This window comes from Corylus avellana, chromosome ca1 (genome assembly GCF_901000735.1).
Source record: "Corylus avellana chromosome ca1, CavTom2PMs-1.0".
Classification (NCBI taxonomy): Eukaryota; Viridiplantae; Streptophyta; class Magnoliopsida; order Fagales; family Betulaceae; genus Corylus; species Corylus avellana.
Genome location: NC_081541.1, coordinates 15,630,863 through 15,647,382, shown reverse-complemented (window position 1 = coordinate 15,647,382; position 16,520 = coordinate 15,630,863). Strand labels below are relative to the sequence as shown.

The 16,520-nt window shown below is 34.9% G+C and overlaps 2 protein-coding genes across 2 annotated transcripts; both read right to left on the bottom strand.

Annotated features, from left to right (window-relative positions):
- Positions 1 to 1,902: 1,902 nt before the first annotated feature.
- Positions 1,903 to 5,066, bottom strand: LOC132167757 (uncharacterized). The gene is made up of 4 exons (XM_059578783.1): positions 4,898 to 5,066; positions 3,482 to 4,404; positions 2,532 to 2,688; positions 1,903 to 2,407 (listed from the first exon to the last, which is right to left on the bottom strand). The coding sequence occupies exons 2-4, from the start codon at positions 4,026 to 4,028 to the stop codon at positions 2,347 to 2,349; spliced, it is 765 nt and encodes a 254-aa protein (XP_059434766.1). The 5' UTR covers positions 4,029 to 4,404; positions 4,898 to 5,066; the 3' UTR covers positions 1,903 to 2,346.
- A 2,158-nt stretch (positions 5,067 to 7,224) lies between these two features.
- Positions 7,225 to 15,915, bottom strand: LOC132167026 (galactokinase). Its single transcript, XM_059577920.1, has 13 exons — positions 15,605 to 15,915; positions 14,915 to 15,099; positions 14,462 to 14,508; positions 13,835 to 13,929; positions 13,571 to 13,653; positions 12,745 to 12,813; positions 12,401 to 12,586; positions 11,797 to 11,928; positions 11,513 to 11,647; positions 10,805 to 10,875; positions 8,770 to 8,847; positions 7,808 to 7,949; positions 7,225 to 7,716 (listed from the first exon to the last, which is right to left on the bottom strand). The coding sequence occupies exons 1-13, from the start codon at positions 15,765 to 15,767 to the stop codon at positions 7,606 to 7,608; spliced, it is 1,497 nt and encodes a 498-aa protein (XP_059433903.1). The 5' UTR covers positions 15,768 to 15,915; the 3' UTR covers positions 7,225 to 7,605.
- Positions 15,916 to 16,520: the final 605 nt, after the last annotated feature.

Genomic DNA, 16,520 nt, shown 5'->3' with positions numbered 1-16,520 from the left:
TGTTGTTTTGTGGGCTAGATAAGAGAGCAGGGTATATTGAACCATTGCAAGGATTTGGACGGGATGGATTGGGGCCCAAAATGGGAGAATTCCACCCGCACACTGGTCTTTTTGAGATGATGTAGGAGAGTGGGTCCAAAAGTTTAATTCCTGCCTTTTATACCACTTTGCCTAATACATCTCAAGCACAATATAGAATAAACCTAATTTCAACAAATTTTCCTTATGGTTTTTTATTAGTTAAGTCTAATCTTAATCATGTGTATATAAATTTTTGAACATTTTCTCCTTGTAAGCCGATTTTAAAGGATGAATTTTACCTAAAATTTGTATAATTTGGTATAAAAGTCAAACCACCACGAGGTCACCCTTCATGTGGAATATTAAGATTGTAACAATTTATATATAAAAACTAGGCATCTCTTCCATAGATGCAACTCCTAAGTTCTCTACCTGATCCAAAACAAAAATTTTAAATTCACACAACTTGCAAAGACAAGCAAAAAAGTAAAATGGAAGAGGAATTTGTGAGATTCTTTCCATTTTAAGTCAAATGTAGAAAATTTATTTTATAGTCTAGATTAGACTTTATAGATTTAAGTGCATATATATATACAATAAAACAAAATCTTCTCCATTTCACTTGAAATAAAAAGAATTATATTCGTTGACGCAATGTTTGAGTTGCTATCTCACTTATTTCATACGTGTTAACTATTGTAAATTAAACACACATCCGTGCTTAGAGATGAAAAGATGGTTAGTAGTGATTAACTGGTGGTTTGCAGATAGTTACTCCAATAACTGTTAACAACTTTTTAAAACTAAAAACTAAAAAAAATTAGGAAATGATGTCTTTTCTATGGTAATAAAATAATATTATACTAAATACGACATCGTTTTTAGATTTTTATACATTTTTATATATATTTAAAATTTTTAACATAAAAACATCATTTCACACACACATATATATAGGGTTAGCAATTAACAATTTCTCTTAACCACATTTAAAAGCGGTTAACAGTTAGTTAACCACCCGTGTAACACCCCACCTCAATGACACACAATATTGTCCGCTTTTGGCTCCCTCAAACCAAACTTCGCAGAAGGCCACCCATCCTGGTACTACTCCAAAAAAAGTACACTTAACTACGGAGTTCTGATAAGACCATAACCATCACGGCTTTAAAACGCGTTGTTGTCATTAAGGATGTAGTATATATTTAAACACATCCTCATCTCCATACCCAGGCAATGTGAGACGTCACAATCAGCCCCTCTTAGGACCCAGCGTCCCCGTTGGCGACCCTCATGGGATTAGCCCATTCTTAGCGTTCGTCCCAGCAAGTGCCCGCTAGCGACCTTCATGAGCTTATGCACGCTCCCCCCATCTCAGGCTGGACAATAGCTCTTATACCATTTGTAACACCCCACCTCAATGACACACAATATTGTCCGGCTTTTAACTCCCCCAAACCAGACTTCTCAGGAAGTCACCCATCCTGGTATTACTCAAGAAGAAACACGTTTAACTGCGAAGTTCTGATATGATCATGACCATCACGACTTTAAAACGTGTTGTTGTCATTAAGGGTGTAGTATACATTTAAACACATCCTTATCTCCATACCCAGGCGATGTGGGACAGGACGTTACAACCCGCCTTTTTACTCCCACTGTGCTCATCACACAACCAATTTGTATTGTATCACGTATTCCACCAGATACCCAACAATAATCTCATCGATTTTTGGCCATATAATAGTGAAATATACACTTATCATCACTCTTAAAACCAAACTGAATCCAAGAATACAAGAGGTTTATATAGGCATATAAAGACCCTTTTATTTTGAATTAGAAATAGTAAAAGTAGGTTAGAACTTGTGTAGCCACATGTGCTAACCAAATCCCAACAGTAGTAGTAGTTATTTGGCATCATCTACAAAATTTGTACAGTAATTTGAGTCACCCCCAATCTTCATTTATATACACAATAGGGGGATAAATTACCCCAAAGATTCAGACCACATTCAAAAGGTTAAGTGTAAAAAATAAAAAATAAAAATAATGATACACACACTCCCACTTACTTCCTCACCCATTTCTCTATATCTATAAGTGACTTTTAAAATTACAATTAAATTTAAGATGGATTTTTATTAGATTTTAATCTAATAATAATTTTAAAAGTCAGCAGATAAATGGGAGTAGAGAAGCGGGAGCGTGTATAGTAGCATTACTCAAAAAAAATAAAAATAAAAACGCAAGGAAAAATGGTTTGCTCTTCAACATAGACTAGGCAAGAGGCAATAACATTCCCTTTTTCAGTAACACTCCATTTCATCCTGCAACTCTTGTCAGCTTTTCCGATTCATCTGAACCAGCAATCTGCTCTACTAAACTGCAAAGGCTCACCATAACAAACGATTTTTACTAGACTGCCACAATATATATACCAAACAACAACAAATGGAAATAAGCAAAGGAATATATGGTTTTATAGCCAACATGAATGGTAGACATACTTGGGAGAACCAGAAGCAGAAGCAGAAGCAGGTTCGTTTGGCTCACTTGCAGATGGAAATGGGTAGTACTCAAGGGAAATCAAACCGCCCTCTGTTGGTCCTGCAGACACAGGGGACCCCTGGAAGCTTACCGGTGTATTTTTTCTAGATGACATTCCTGCAGAATTGACAAGAATCAAGATCATGAGAAGACAAAACAATGGTAGGAAAACAGAAATCTTAAAAGCACTCGAGCAACGTTAAAGCAAGAATAAGAACAACAAAACCTAAGACAATAGCCTACGAGGGTCGTGTATCCGACCGAGGTTTAACTAACGGGGATGCGATCATGCCGTGAATTCAAGGAGTTCTTTGTCATTAAAAAAAAGGATTATCCCATTTTTGTTCAATGTAAGTTTTTAGGTAAGTCCATCATCTTGTTGAGGCCATTTTTGAAATGGCAGCAATTAACGCACTTAATAATATAAACTCAATTCAATGGGAAGTCATAAGATCATAAAAACTCGAATGGCATTAATTTCACTTGCGTCTCCATATTTTTCAATGGCCCTGTTCAGGATTATATATGTTGCCTTTGAACATACATAATTTAAGCAAATCCATTGAAGATTCATAGAACGACAGGCATTTAAGTAGGAACTCACAGACAGCATCACGAAGTGCTAGGCTCCTAGCTCACTAAACAGCAGTCAGAGACAAAAGAAAAAAGAAAAAAGAAAAAAGAAAAAAGAAAAAAGATATTTAATTAAGAAACAAGGTATGCTTCACAGCTCACATAAACGTAGGGATTGAAACAATCAACATCATGAGATCGTTCTATCCACATGGCAATCTAATTACTTGGTTGAAGCTAAGCCATCCATTTGCACAGGAAACAAGGTCAGCAGCCAACAAGACCACAATGCTAAATACAAGGTAAATCAACTTCAGGTTCAGTTATAAAATATTACCTTGAAAGATTATCACAAGAAAGAAGAGAATTGTCATCACCATCGCAAATATGCTGCTGCCTTTAGGAGATGACTTAGCAGCTTTCAACTTCTTCAGAGCTTTCATTCGCTCAATCCTTGCACGCTTCAACATGGCAAGTTCAGATATCTCCTTAATTAGCTTCTGGTCAGCTGCATCCAATGATGGACCTCTCGGAGGTCTGGGAGGTTTTGGAGCCTTTTTATTGCTAGTCTTTTTACGTTTCTCCTTCACTGGTATTTTCTCCACATAATCTACAGTTGCTTCGCCCTCCAATATCTTGTTGTTCACCATCTTCACTTTCTCAGAAGAAACCCCATTGGAGTTTGGCACATTGTCAGATAAACTTAACCCATCTTCACCCTTGGCTGAGCCATCAACAAACCCACTATGAATCTTCCCAAGAAATGTCCTGGCCTGCTTTATAGCACCTAAAAGAGGGGCTTTGCTCGAATCATCTTCACTAGTTGTTTCCCCGCTTTCAAGATCAGTTTCAATATCCCTCTCTCTAGGGGTCATATGATCCATAACAAAACCACAAGCCCAATCTAATCGTTCCCTTCACCCCACACTCCAAATGATAAAATCCACAATATTAGCAGAACACGACCAAATCCTCCTATATTTGAAGTCAACCCATAACACAGATTACCTCTTCACTATATATTTTAACCTTCAGTGGGAAAAGATATCGCAGATATATCTACCTTCATTAGGTAAACATCACTTTCCAATACTAAGTCACAAATAAGGCCAAGAAATCTACAATAATTGCAGTTTAACTTGTTTTACAAGACCTGACCGCCTTTTCGCTAATATTCCACCAAAAAATAACAATCACCCCTACTCCTTTCTCAAATCTAGAAAATACAAAAGCAACAATATCCCAACTATGAACAGAACCCTGCAATTATTGATGCAACAGAAAAACATCAATCAACTATCACCTAAAGAAAATTTTGAATCACCAAATTCCAAAAGCACTACCCGTGGAATATTCATGAAGAGAAATAAAAAGGGTAAACAAAAAAAAAATGGTAAAATAAACAATGTGGCTTCAAAGTACCAAAAAAGCACAAATCCAATCTTAAAAACCAAGTCATATAACCAGTCTGAAAAACCTTGAAAACAAAGCAAAGAACCAAGTTCGGACGTAACAAAATGTCTCCTAAAACAACTTCAGAAAAAAAAAAAAAAAAAACACAAAATCAAAACAAGAGAAAGTAACCTGCATAATCAATCAAACCCACAAAACAGAGCGAATTGAGCAACCCATCAGAGCCCTTACATAGATGCAATTCATCAATACATAACTAATATCCCACACAAATCGAAACATCAAAATGCTAAACAAATAAAGAGGCATTTTGAAAAATGAAACGAAAAGTAGTAGGTACCTTCAATAGACCGCGTAGAAACCCCAGATCCGATGCTGGCCAAAAGGCCACCGTGGAAACCGGAAGTCTCGCAGAGAGAGAAAGAGAGAGAGAGAGATGAGAGGAAGACACGAGGGCTTTAGAGGGAGAGAGCCGGGAAAGTCCTAGACTTTCATTTTAAGGATTTAAAAGATTTAATAAATCTGTCTTTCTTTATTTTTTTGTCTTTGCGTCACATAAATACAGCGGACAATGGGTGTGTGATGTTCGCAAGAAGCTTCACCGACACTTGGCATATTCGAATGTAATCTCTCAAAATAATTAGTCTTTTTTTTTTTTTTTTTCTTAAAATGTATACATTAATTAACACGTGTCAATGTACTAATTCTATATTATTATTATTATTATTATTTCATATTTATTCAACATTTTCATCTGGTGTATCATAAATAATCACGTGAGATTGAGAAGCCATTAAGATTTCTATAGATCTTGTTCTTAAGAGGTTGCTCAATTGGCTGTGACCACGCCTAATGAAGCGGAGGTCACTAATTCGAATCCCCTTCCCCCCTCTTGTACGGACATGTCAAAAAAAAAAAAAAATTTCTATAGATCTTTGTATTTATTGGACCTAATATTATACTTATTAAAGTTTTAGGGTTAAACTCCACTCAAATTTTTTGTTTGGACAGACCTCATGTTATAAGGAAGTGGCTCCTGATTTTATAATATGATTTTTTGATATCTATATATATATTCTTTTTAAGAAATGATAAAAATCATTCTCTATCTCATCTTTTTTTTCATTTCTTTTTTTAATCTCATCAAATTTTGCATATGAAACTATAAGAGAACAAAATTAAGTTCTAGGATATTTTGATGATGACAATTCTGCTCCGTCTACATAACAAGTTTTTTTGAATAACTAAAACCGGCTTTTGTACTGTATTTTTTCGTTTTGGATTTATTATGTTTTGAATTTATTGTCATGGAGTCCACCCGTTTATCCATATTTTGAACCCATGTAACGTTTTCCTAATTTGCTATAAAAAAATTTTTTAAAAAATAAAACCAGTTTAAGCATATCATTAGTGGAAGAGGCATATGGTTGAGTAGGTCCAACCCACCGGGGGAAAGAAATGTTTTGAGGATAGTGGACTTTTAAAGCAGGATCTTTTATGTTCAACAGGTGGGTGTTAATTTGGACCCACCAATTTGGATATGAAATTTGGTCTTAAATAATTCAGTTCACATGACATAAACGGCGTTAATAATTGGTCGTTTTTTTAAAAAAAAAAATTATTTTATATTGGATGAAAGGAAAAAATATCTATGTTGACGGTATTTGATTGGTACTACGATCAAGATCAACCTATAGTCTATCAAGTTCTTAATATATATATATATATATATATATATGTTGTGTTTTGAGAATTGGTCAGCACGATGCTGGAGAAGACGTCACAATCAAATTGAACATCATTCGGGGGTTTTGAAAAGGCAAGAGAAACAGAGCATATTATGTGTGTCGCTTTACCATTGGGAGGAGCTTGTAAGAGCCAACCATGTTCTTGACAACTGACCTTCCAGAATTCAAATAGTGTGTGGATGAGAGAGAAATGCTATATATTATAATTTTATTTCATATTTATCCACAACAATGTTGATATGCATTTTCAACTAACCATTAGAATTTTTTATTTTATTTTTTTTATTCAATCAAAGGTTAGTTATCATGTCAATATTATTAGATGAATGTTCAATAAAAAGCACCTTCAGGTACAAGAAAATATATAAAAAAAAAAAACCCCCCAAAACTCCATTCTAGTGAAAGCTTGAAAAGGAAACCATTTTTTTTTTAAAAAAAAAAAAAACTCTTTCGAACTTTTTCTATAGACAAATTTTTTAAAAAGAAAAGCTGAAAAAGAGACATGCATGGCATGGTAATTGAAATAGAAAAATGATCGGTGTTAATAATTTGTCCACATTTTTTTCATTTCATCTTATAAATCAACCATTAGATTTGTAGACTTATGTAGACTCCACATAAATCAATGGTAGACCTCACAAATCTAATGGTTGATCTATTAAATTTATAAGAGAATATACAAAAAAATATTGACAAATTATTGACACCAATTATTTCTCATTAAGCCAATGCCCATTTGTCAGTGTTTTAATTCAGTAATCTAGAGTCGTACTACTCCTAAATATGCAACTATAAACAGGTGGGTCCTCATCAGTCATCACACTTTTTTCTTTTCCTTTGCTAACATGAGAACATTGTACTGTATTTTTTAGCATGCGAGAAATATATTATTTTTTTTATTAATATTATTAAAAGAACATATAAAAAAAATACATCATATTAAAAAATTATATGCTTCTCACATGTTCAAATAATTTTCCTACAACACATTCGTAAGAAATTTTTCTGTCCGGTACTAAAGATCGGGCCTACTTGGGCCAGACCCCAAGAAGCATTATTGCAGTGCAAACCCACGTGAGATTTGGTATTCAGAATCCATGATGCCCCAGTATCTAGGATGGGACAAGCACCGAAACGTTATGGCCCTACCGCCCATGAATACACATGCATGCATCTTATTTAGTGGGCCAATGCCAAAAGACGAGGGAGGAAATATCTTGAATTGGTTCTGTCTCGACATAAATAAGAGAATTTGCAGTTTTCTACCAAAGAAAAGCAAAAGGGTGAGCAGTGATGCATACTAAAACTTGAAAATAGCAGCACCACTTGAGGGCTTGGATGCAAAAACATAGAGCCCAAGATCATTCTTGTTAATGATCCCTTTCTCAATCCTTGATTGGTAGAAGCCTTCCTGATACACAATACCGATTGTTTGTTTTTATTCATCCAAAACACAAAAAGCATTTGGAGAGAAATTTCCACTTGGGCCACAGAATACTAACCTTCAAATTGAGGATAAACTGAGGGACAATGTTCTCTTTCACCAAAGCGACGGCACAACCACCCCATCCAGCTCCGGTGAGCCGTGCCCCGAGGGCACCATGGTCCCCACATATCTTTACAAGTTCTTCCAACTCCGGACAGCTAGTTACAACAAGAATGATAAGACAAAGTAAATATGATAGTATGCTGTGAAAAAGGCAGGGCATATTTCTTAAGCTAATTATTGCAGAGAAGACAGCAGCAGTAGTTGTAATAATAATACTGACGACGACGACAACAACAACAATAGTAAGAGTAGAGAATTTATACTTTCAATGAGATGCATTCATTTTTCTCTCTCTTCTTAAGTATAGACTATAGAGGGTCCAAACGCCAAAAAGATTTGCATGGAAGGCCTATTGTAAAATGCTCCATTTCCAAAGAACAACATGTGTGCAAAATTTATATAGAAATACTAGAGGTCAATAAATTCTTCATATTTGGCCCATATTCTCTTACAAATTAAATAGATCAACCATCAGATTTGTGGGTCCACTATTGACTTATGTGGAGTCTATATAAGTCTACAAATCTAATGGTCGATTTGTAAAATGAGATGAGCCAAATATGAAAAAAAATATTGACCCCTAGTATTTCTCAAATTTATAAGGGAAACCATTATTAGGGGCAGACCCAAGTCCAAATTTTTGAAATTCCCTTAAAAATCTATTTTTTTATAAGGTGATCCCCAAAAATTAATTATTTCCCCCCAAAAAAAGGTCTTTTTATAATTTTACCCCCCTCTATCAAAATTTCTAATTCCACCCCTGATTATTAACATATAAAGCATGCAGTGAAGTGCATACAAGCTGCTTTTTTATATGAGACAATCACATTCTTTCATAAGGTTTTTCACTAATGATGAGAAACTAGTATAAGTGCGTGAATGGACATTCTGGAAGCTGAATTTGAACAGTTGTACCTGCACTCATATAAAACACTACAGCTGTAATGGCTCTCATTCATAAGGCCACCAAGCTTCTTCAGCTTGTCCTCCTCACTGCAAGAACAATTAGTTAAAACTTAGGTTTCAAGAAAATCGAACTTTGATGAAAAGATGAATAGGTTTTGCAACACAGATTTATTTAATATGCGAAAATTTAGAAATACTCAAAAAGAAGATATTAATGAAAAATAAAATCAGCCCTAGTTAACTTGGGTATAAAACACATCACAAAGTTCTATGAGGGTGAGACCTTTAATAAACAACTAAATTGTAGTTCCCAAGTCCCAACCTAATTCATAAGGGTTCAAATGCATAAAGAATTACCCAATTGCAACACTTGCATCCATTATGTTAACTAAGGTTTATGGTGGACGCCAACTTATCACTACCCTTCTTTTTCTAGGCTTCGGCCAATCTCGAGAAAGAGTTAGAACGGTAAGAGATGACACAAGCAAAGTCGTGTGCCCAAGCATACATTTCTTTATCATGGATCACATAAATCCCCAAAAAAGTAGCAGCATGCATGTGCATAAAAACCTTCATTTTTTGTTTCTCATCTTTTCTAGTAGATTCTTCTTCCCCTCCCTTTTTTTTTGCAATTAATTTGATTCTTTTATCTCTTTTAGAAGAGTTAGCGTTTGAGTCATTAGGGTTTTGGGGGTAGTTGAGTCTTTATAGTATTTCCCTAATCCTATATAATAGGATTCTTGTATTAGGTTAACATAAGTTGAATAAGTTGAATAATATAATAGCCTCCATTTTTTGTGTCTAAACCGTTCATAGAAACTATAACATGGTATCCGAGCTTGTTTCGATTCTTGGATAATCTAGCGTTGGGTTTTCTCTTGTTGGCGGCAGCACTAAGCCCACACGGGCAACACCTTCTAAGAGCTCTCTAAAGCAGTTTTTGTTGTTGTTTTTATGGTTATCAGCATTGTCGCTACTGCTGGGGTGAGAGTTCTTGTTGCTGGGTGTGATGGCCGGCATGTTCTGTGGTGGCCAGAGTGTTCTGCGGTGGCCGGAGAAGTTGCAACGCCACTGCAAAACACATTTGTTGGTTGATCACGTGAAATGTGATCGTTGTTGTTAGTGATCGATGTATCCGACCGGCCTTGGTGTATCCGACCGACCTTAGTGTTTTGCGGCGAGATCCGATCAAATCTTGGTTGTTGGTGATCGATGTATCCGACCGGCTATGGTCTTTTGCAGCGAGACCCGATCACATCTGTTGTTAGTGATCGTTGTATCCGACCAGCCTTGGTGTTTTGCGGCAAGATTCGATCAAATTTTGGTTGTTGCAGTTTTCGACCGACGTTAAAGTTTTATTAAATTATCTTGTTATTTGTATGAGTCTTTGTATTGTGTGCTCCAAGCTGCTCCAGCTTGAGGGGGAGTGTTAGAGTATGTTTTTCTAGTTGTTTTTGGTTTGCGTGTATCTTCCAAGCTGGATTCATATGATGTATAAGCTCCAGCTTGAGAAGGTGTTAGAAGAGTTATGATTTGAGTCATTAAGGTTTTGGGGGTAGTTTAGTCTTTATGGTATTTCCCTAATCCTATATAATAGGATTCTTGTATTAGGTTAACATAAGTTGAATAAGTTGAATAATATAATAACCTTCATCTTTTGTATCTAAACTGTTCATACAAACTATAACAATCTCTAATATTCATTTAACTGATTTACTTTTTTAAAAATATTGAAGTCTATTTGATTAACACTCGAAACTTATGTTGGGGAGATTTACAGTTAGCGAGTTCATTAAAGAGTACATTAATATACATATTTTGACACCACTCTAGCTCAAAAGCCTAAGTTAATAGACTTGAATCCATTTGGGTATATTAACTAATCACTCTTTTCCTTTATACTTTCTCAATGCTAGATACAACACTCACAAGTGCACTCACAACAACTTATTAATCTCACAAAACAAAAAAGTAAATATACATGACCATGTCAAGGTGCAAAAAAAAAAAAAAAAACAGGCTTGTATCAATCGATATGACTCACCTTAAATCGGATGCCACAGTATCCTTAAAGGCATGTACTCGTTTGGCCTCAGAATACACATGAGAGGCTCGCTGAAAAGTAAGTTTGTCATAAATAAATAACACTTTGAACCACAACTGAACAAAAGAATCACTTAGAGATGATTGGACCACATGAAATGCTACCAAAGAGGGGTGACGGGGTGTGTGTGTGTATATATATATATATATATATATAGAGAGAGAGAGAGAGAGAGAGAGAGAAAGAGAGAGAGAGAGAGGGAAAAAAGAATATATTACCAACTGAAGAAATCATACATGATTTACTCATCTCAATTTTTCTTTTGCGATATTTCAGGAGAAATTGCAAAATGAACCAAATCTCAAAATGAAAATGCAATAATATTTTCAAATTTGACTTATAAATTATTAAGATCATATTTATGAAGTGATTAACCATTTGAAAAACTAATTCTGAAAATAATGAGTAACCTGAGCAAGTGGCTATCCAACAACACACCTCATTAAATTTAGGCATTCAGCAGGTTCAGAGGCCACCATTTTAAACAAGTTGTAGTGCTCAGGAAAAAAAAAAGTTGTAGCAATATTGTAAACAACAAAACAATATGGAAAACAAGAGCAGACAAAATTCCTAAATTTTAAATTGTAATTCAATTATGAAATGAGTTAAAATTAACTTGTGCCTTCTATAGAGCAAATAAGAAAGTACCTGATGTAACTTAAAGTGCTTGGCAGCTTTCAACACATCCAAAGAAGTTGGAGAATTCCCAAAAATTGATGGTAGTTTTTCCCCTGCGACTATCTCAACCTCCTCAGCTGTATATGTCTCTTCTTTCAGAAATTCCTAAAGAAAGACAAATGAGTTTAAACATATACATGCACGTGTGTGTGTGAACCTAGTATGCCCAGAAGCTCCAACAAACATATATGAACCTCTAATCTGTTTGTCATAACATATTTTCAATGGTGGTAAAAGATAAGTAAAAGAAATACCTTGACAGCAAGAACAGGATCAGAAGAGCCATGATTACTGGCAAATGATACACACAACCCTTCAACGTCAGAGAGAGTTTTCACATTTATTGCCTCTTGTGGTTTCATTCCAAGCTTTATAGCAAGTACAATCTGAAGAAATTTCAGAGTGCCACATTGTCACTTTTCTTTTTTTGATAGATCGCATGGTGAATACAAAGATATCTATAAAGGTAAAGGTAAAGAAGTTGTGCTCGCAATTTGCAAGCCACCTAAGCAGTTAGCTCTTTTGAGGGAGAGAAAGAGAGGGAGAAAGACAGAGTTCATTTCCTTCCATTAAAAGAATGGAATCCTCTCAAGTGATTAATGTGTTGGCTAAGGTTTTTAGATCATAAACCAACTCAAACTTTAGCTCTTGCTTTAGGAAAAAATATTTGAACCACAAGCCTCAGAATTTTCCTTCAGCTGCCAATCCCCTTCCAATTTAGTTGAAAAGTAATTGGCAACTGTCTCAAAAATCATGAGATGAAACCGAAAGCAGAAAAACTTAAGTCAAATACAATGGGCAGCAAGGTAGATTTAGGAACACTTTATGTTCAATTTTTAAGAAATGCTGAAAACTTACAGCAGCCAGCCGACATTCAACAACCCTGTTATTATAATTTGTAGCAGCAGTGACTGCTTTCTGAGATTCTGCCAAAGAATGTGCTATTATAAAAGTCCCACCAGCAGGAAGTTGCACATCAGTAGCACGAATAGGGTTGAAATCAATCAACTCTGCAAATCCAGATTTGGCCATAACAGAGATTGCCTGTCATGTGAATAAAGACTACTAGGTTAGGGAAATTAAACCATAAACAACAAGAGTAGGTCACCCAGTGACAGACGCAAAAATTAACTAATAATCAGAGATACGATAATTCAGGAAAATTAGAGCGGAGTTAATCATAAAAAGCAAAAATGTATGACCTGATCCATTCCACCAGATTGTGTTCCAATGTGTCGTTCACATTCACATGTAAGTTGGGCAATTTCTTTCTGTTCAGCAAGAAACATATGTTAGCACTTAAAACTATAAACAAACAAACAGAAAATATGAGTAAAATGTTTACCAGTGGTACAGGATAAGCAGGGTTTGCCAAATTAATCAAACTAATAATCATTTAAAAGGAATTTTTATTTGCTGAATTGAGCATGAGTAATATAGCATTTGAAATTAGTTATAAGCTTTCTTCTCTTCACCAAAGTCAACCTCAACTCGAGATAAAATGTTTGAGAACCCGTAAGTGCATTGAAGTTGGAATTGATCAATGCTTGGTTAACAGTGTACCCAAAAAGAGAACAAGAACTGAATACAAGACAAACACTTACACGCTCGGGAAAATGAATTCACACGGTTAGACAATGTTCCATTGCCAAATCAGTTAATGACTTATACGACTAAAGAAAAACAGCCTATGTAAATGCTATTAAAGATGCGAATGCTCAAAGACAAAAATAAATTCAATACTACAAATACAGATACAATCCTAATCAATAACAGTATTTGTTTATATTCAATCTGTTCCAAAGGTATACAAGGGGCAGAGAGAGGACCCTTTAACCATAATTAAAGTTTTCTCCACAAAATAGGTTACTTTATGAATAACAAAAACTTTAGGAAGAGGTTCCAGGCACAGATGTATACAAGTCCTACTTCGGCCTGTTTAATAATTGATTTTGAACTAAAATGCTCCCCTAAAGACAACAAAGAAATCCAATATTGAACAATCTGTAGAGTAATGATTATATGTACCTTTGGAAAGTTCACATCAAAAGCAGCCATTATAGCAATTGTGGAAGAGCAAACAAATGCCGCGGAGCTTGATAGTCCAGATCCTATAATGAAAAAAAAAAAAAAAGAAGAAGAAAAGAAATGTGACCCAGATTTGACTTCAGTATGCAAGTAAACAAATACATTACATCATTGTCATAGAGCAAACAATAGAAATAGTGAACTAATCGACCTAAAATGAATATCATAGCCAAATGCAATTCTACATGAATGATGGAAATACACCTGTAGGAACTGTTCCATCAACAAGAACATCGAGTCCAACTGGTAAACCAACATCCACTCCTTTAGATTTAGCATATTCATAATAACCTTTGTACCTGAAGAATATAAACCATCACTTCCAAGAATGAAGCTAAGAAGTTGCTAATTGATAATTCATACACTATTCATGAAAAATTAATGCGAAGAGAAGTAGTCATCAAAGACATAGGAGTAGCAAACAAAAAATTAAAATAAAACAGTCCAAACATACATAAAATATGAATTTTAGAAACTACATTAAATTTGGACTGCCTTCTATAAAGCAAACAAAATCTCTTTCTGCTTGTCACACAAAATTCATTTGAATAAGTTGTAAACATTTGGAGTTATGGCCATTTAATGGGTCAAGTAGGGTAATTAAATTGGTCAAAATTCAAAATATGCAATAGACTGTGTAGCAGTATTTGTCAATGTCATTTGGGGCAAAATTACACCACAACATCACTTCAACTTTGCAATTAATTCATGCACTTTTAAAGAGGCTTCATAATATCAAAAATTAATAATTGAATTCCGTTAATGTATCATAAACTTGAAATGCAATTACATAGAGCAAAATATCAAGAAGTAAGGTTTTTCATTTCTCACCCACAAATAAAATAATGACCCCATTTGTGATCCTTCAAGTTAACTTCCTGCACAATAAACAATGTCAATAATTCTGATTTGAAATTTAGTCTTTATGGAAGTGGGCAAGTCCTATAAGGGACATGGTGAACAGCAAAGATCAGGCTCTAAAGGACATGAGTTATCTAATGTTGAAAAGGAACTCTAGCAACATCCAATGCCATTACGGGTGTTGTAAGTATGAGATATGAACTTCCAATTGTATAACAATTTTTATCATCAATCTAAACCCAGAATCATCAGGCGGTGATTCACAGCAGATGCAATGAATAACAGAAACAGTAAAATCAACAGTTGCAATGTCAAATTATCCAACCCAAAATGGGCAAAGATATAATGCACAAACGAGGTAAGGCAATTCTAGCTACAAACACAAATCAAAGTTATAAAAATTTATAAGCATAATTGACATACCTGTTCGGGATCAGCAGGATATGTACACATGGTGTATTTATCATTAACATTAGCAATTCTTAGAACCTTTTCGGCCTCTCCCTTATCTTGCCTTCGGATCGCCACTATAGTGTCTTGCCGTATTGCCATCGGCAGCACCGAGTAGCCTTCATAGTCAATGTGTTCTCCAATCAAGTTGACTCTCCCTGCATGCAATCAATATCAACCACCAACTGTCGCAATCTCAATCTATCATCAACAATCTCCCAAATACAAAAGGCAGCACAAATCAGAGTATTTATTATCACAATTCCCCCACATCAACAAGTCCACATCGAATTAAAGGAACAGAGGATGCATCTGTCCCCGTATAAATACATGTATACATATACACAAAAATACATACTCAGATATATACATATGTACACACATTTTCTCTGTACGTATATATGCACATATACATATTCATATGCATGCATACAATACATACACATGTACACAGAGAGAGGAAGGTAAGATTCATTTTCTAACAATCTAAGATTAAAATTAATAAAAAATAAAAAATAAAAAAAACGATTTATCTCCCTATTCGGTTCGGAAACTACTTCTCTTCCATTAATTTTTCATACACTATTCTCCGTATTCCAAGACTTTCTCAGCAACCAAACACAGACAGAGAGAGCGCGCTCGTAAGAGAGAGAGAGAGAGAACCTGGAGAGCGAGCAAAGACGTCAGGAGGGTGATGGAAAACCTCGAGAAACTTGGACTTCAAATTCTGGAACCGAAGCTGGGCTTCTTCGAGCTGTGATCCATCGCCATACACAGGCTCCAGGGATGAGAAAACCGGGATTGGGAGGTCTTCGTGCTTCGCCATTCGATCGGAACCGTTGAATTCTCAGCAAACTCAGAAATCAGAGCCGGTACTCAATAGACTACCTTTATAAAGAAATTGTCCTACGTTGTTTTCTTAAATTGTGGACTTTTTTTTTTTTTGGACTTTCTTTTGATGGAGAAATATCATTAATGATTACCTTTTTGATTGGATTCTATTTATCATTAACAACAGGAAAATATTCGGATAGGATATAAAGCTTTGCGGTGAGCTTGTGATGAACAAATTATAAATAAATAAATAAAAGCTTTTTGGTGTGGTTACGGATTTTTTTTTTTGTGAACTTCGTTACAGTCAATCTTTATTCCGGATAAAGCTGCACTGTTTGACATAATCATTCGGTAGTAAATTTCCGATTTTGTAGATAAATTCTAGTACTTGTATTTTCTTAAATGATTAAGGTTTTATTAGCGGAATATAAAATTGATTTATTTAATTAAATAAGATAGCGAGAAATGTTACGATTCTTTCTAATATTTTCCTATCCTACGTAGATACTATTTTGTTAAAAAAAAAAAAAAAAAATTATCACATTGGTCCCTCGTATCTGTTTTAGAAAACAATTAAGATCTTCACCATATATATTTTGAGTTTCTTTTGTTTTTCAAACAATTAGATAGAAAGAATAAATACAGGAATAGTTTTTTAATGTTTCAGAGTTTATGGTGCGACTATCACATGACAAGTTGCGTCTGATATTAATATTTGAAAGCATATGGTATTAGCACATGGCAG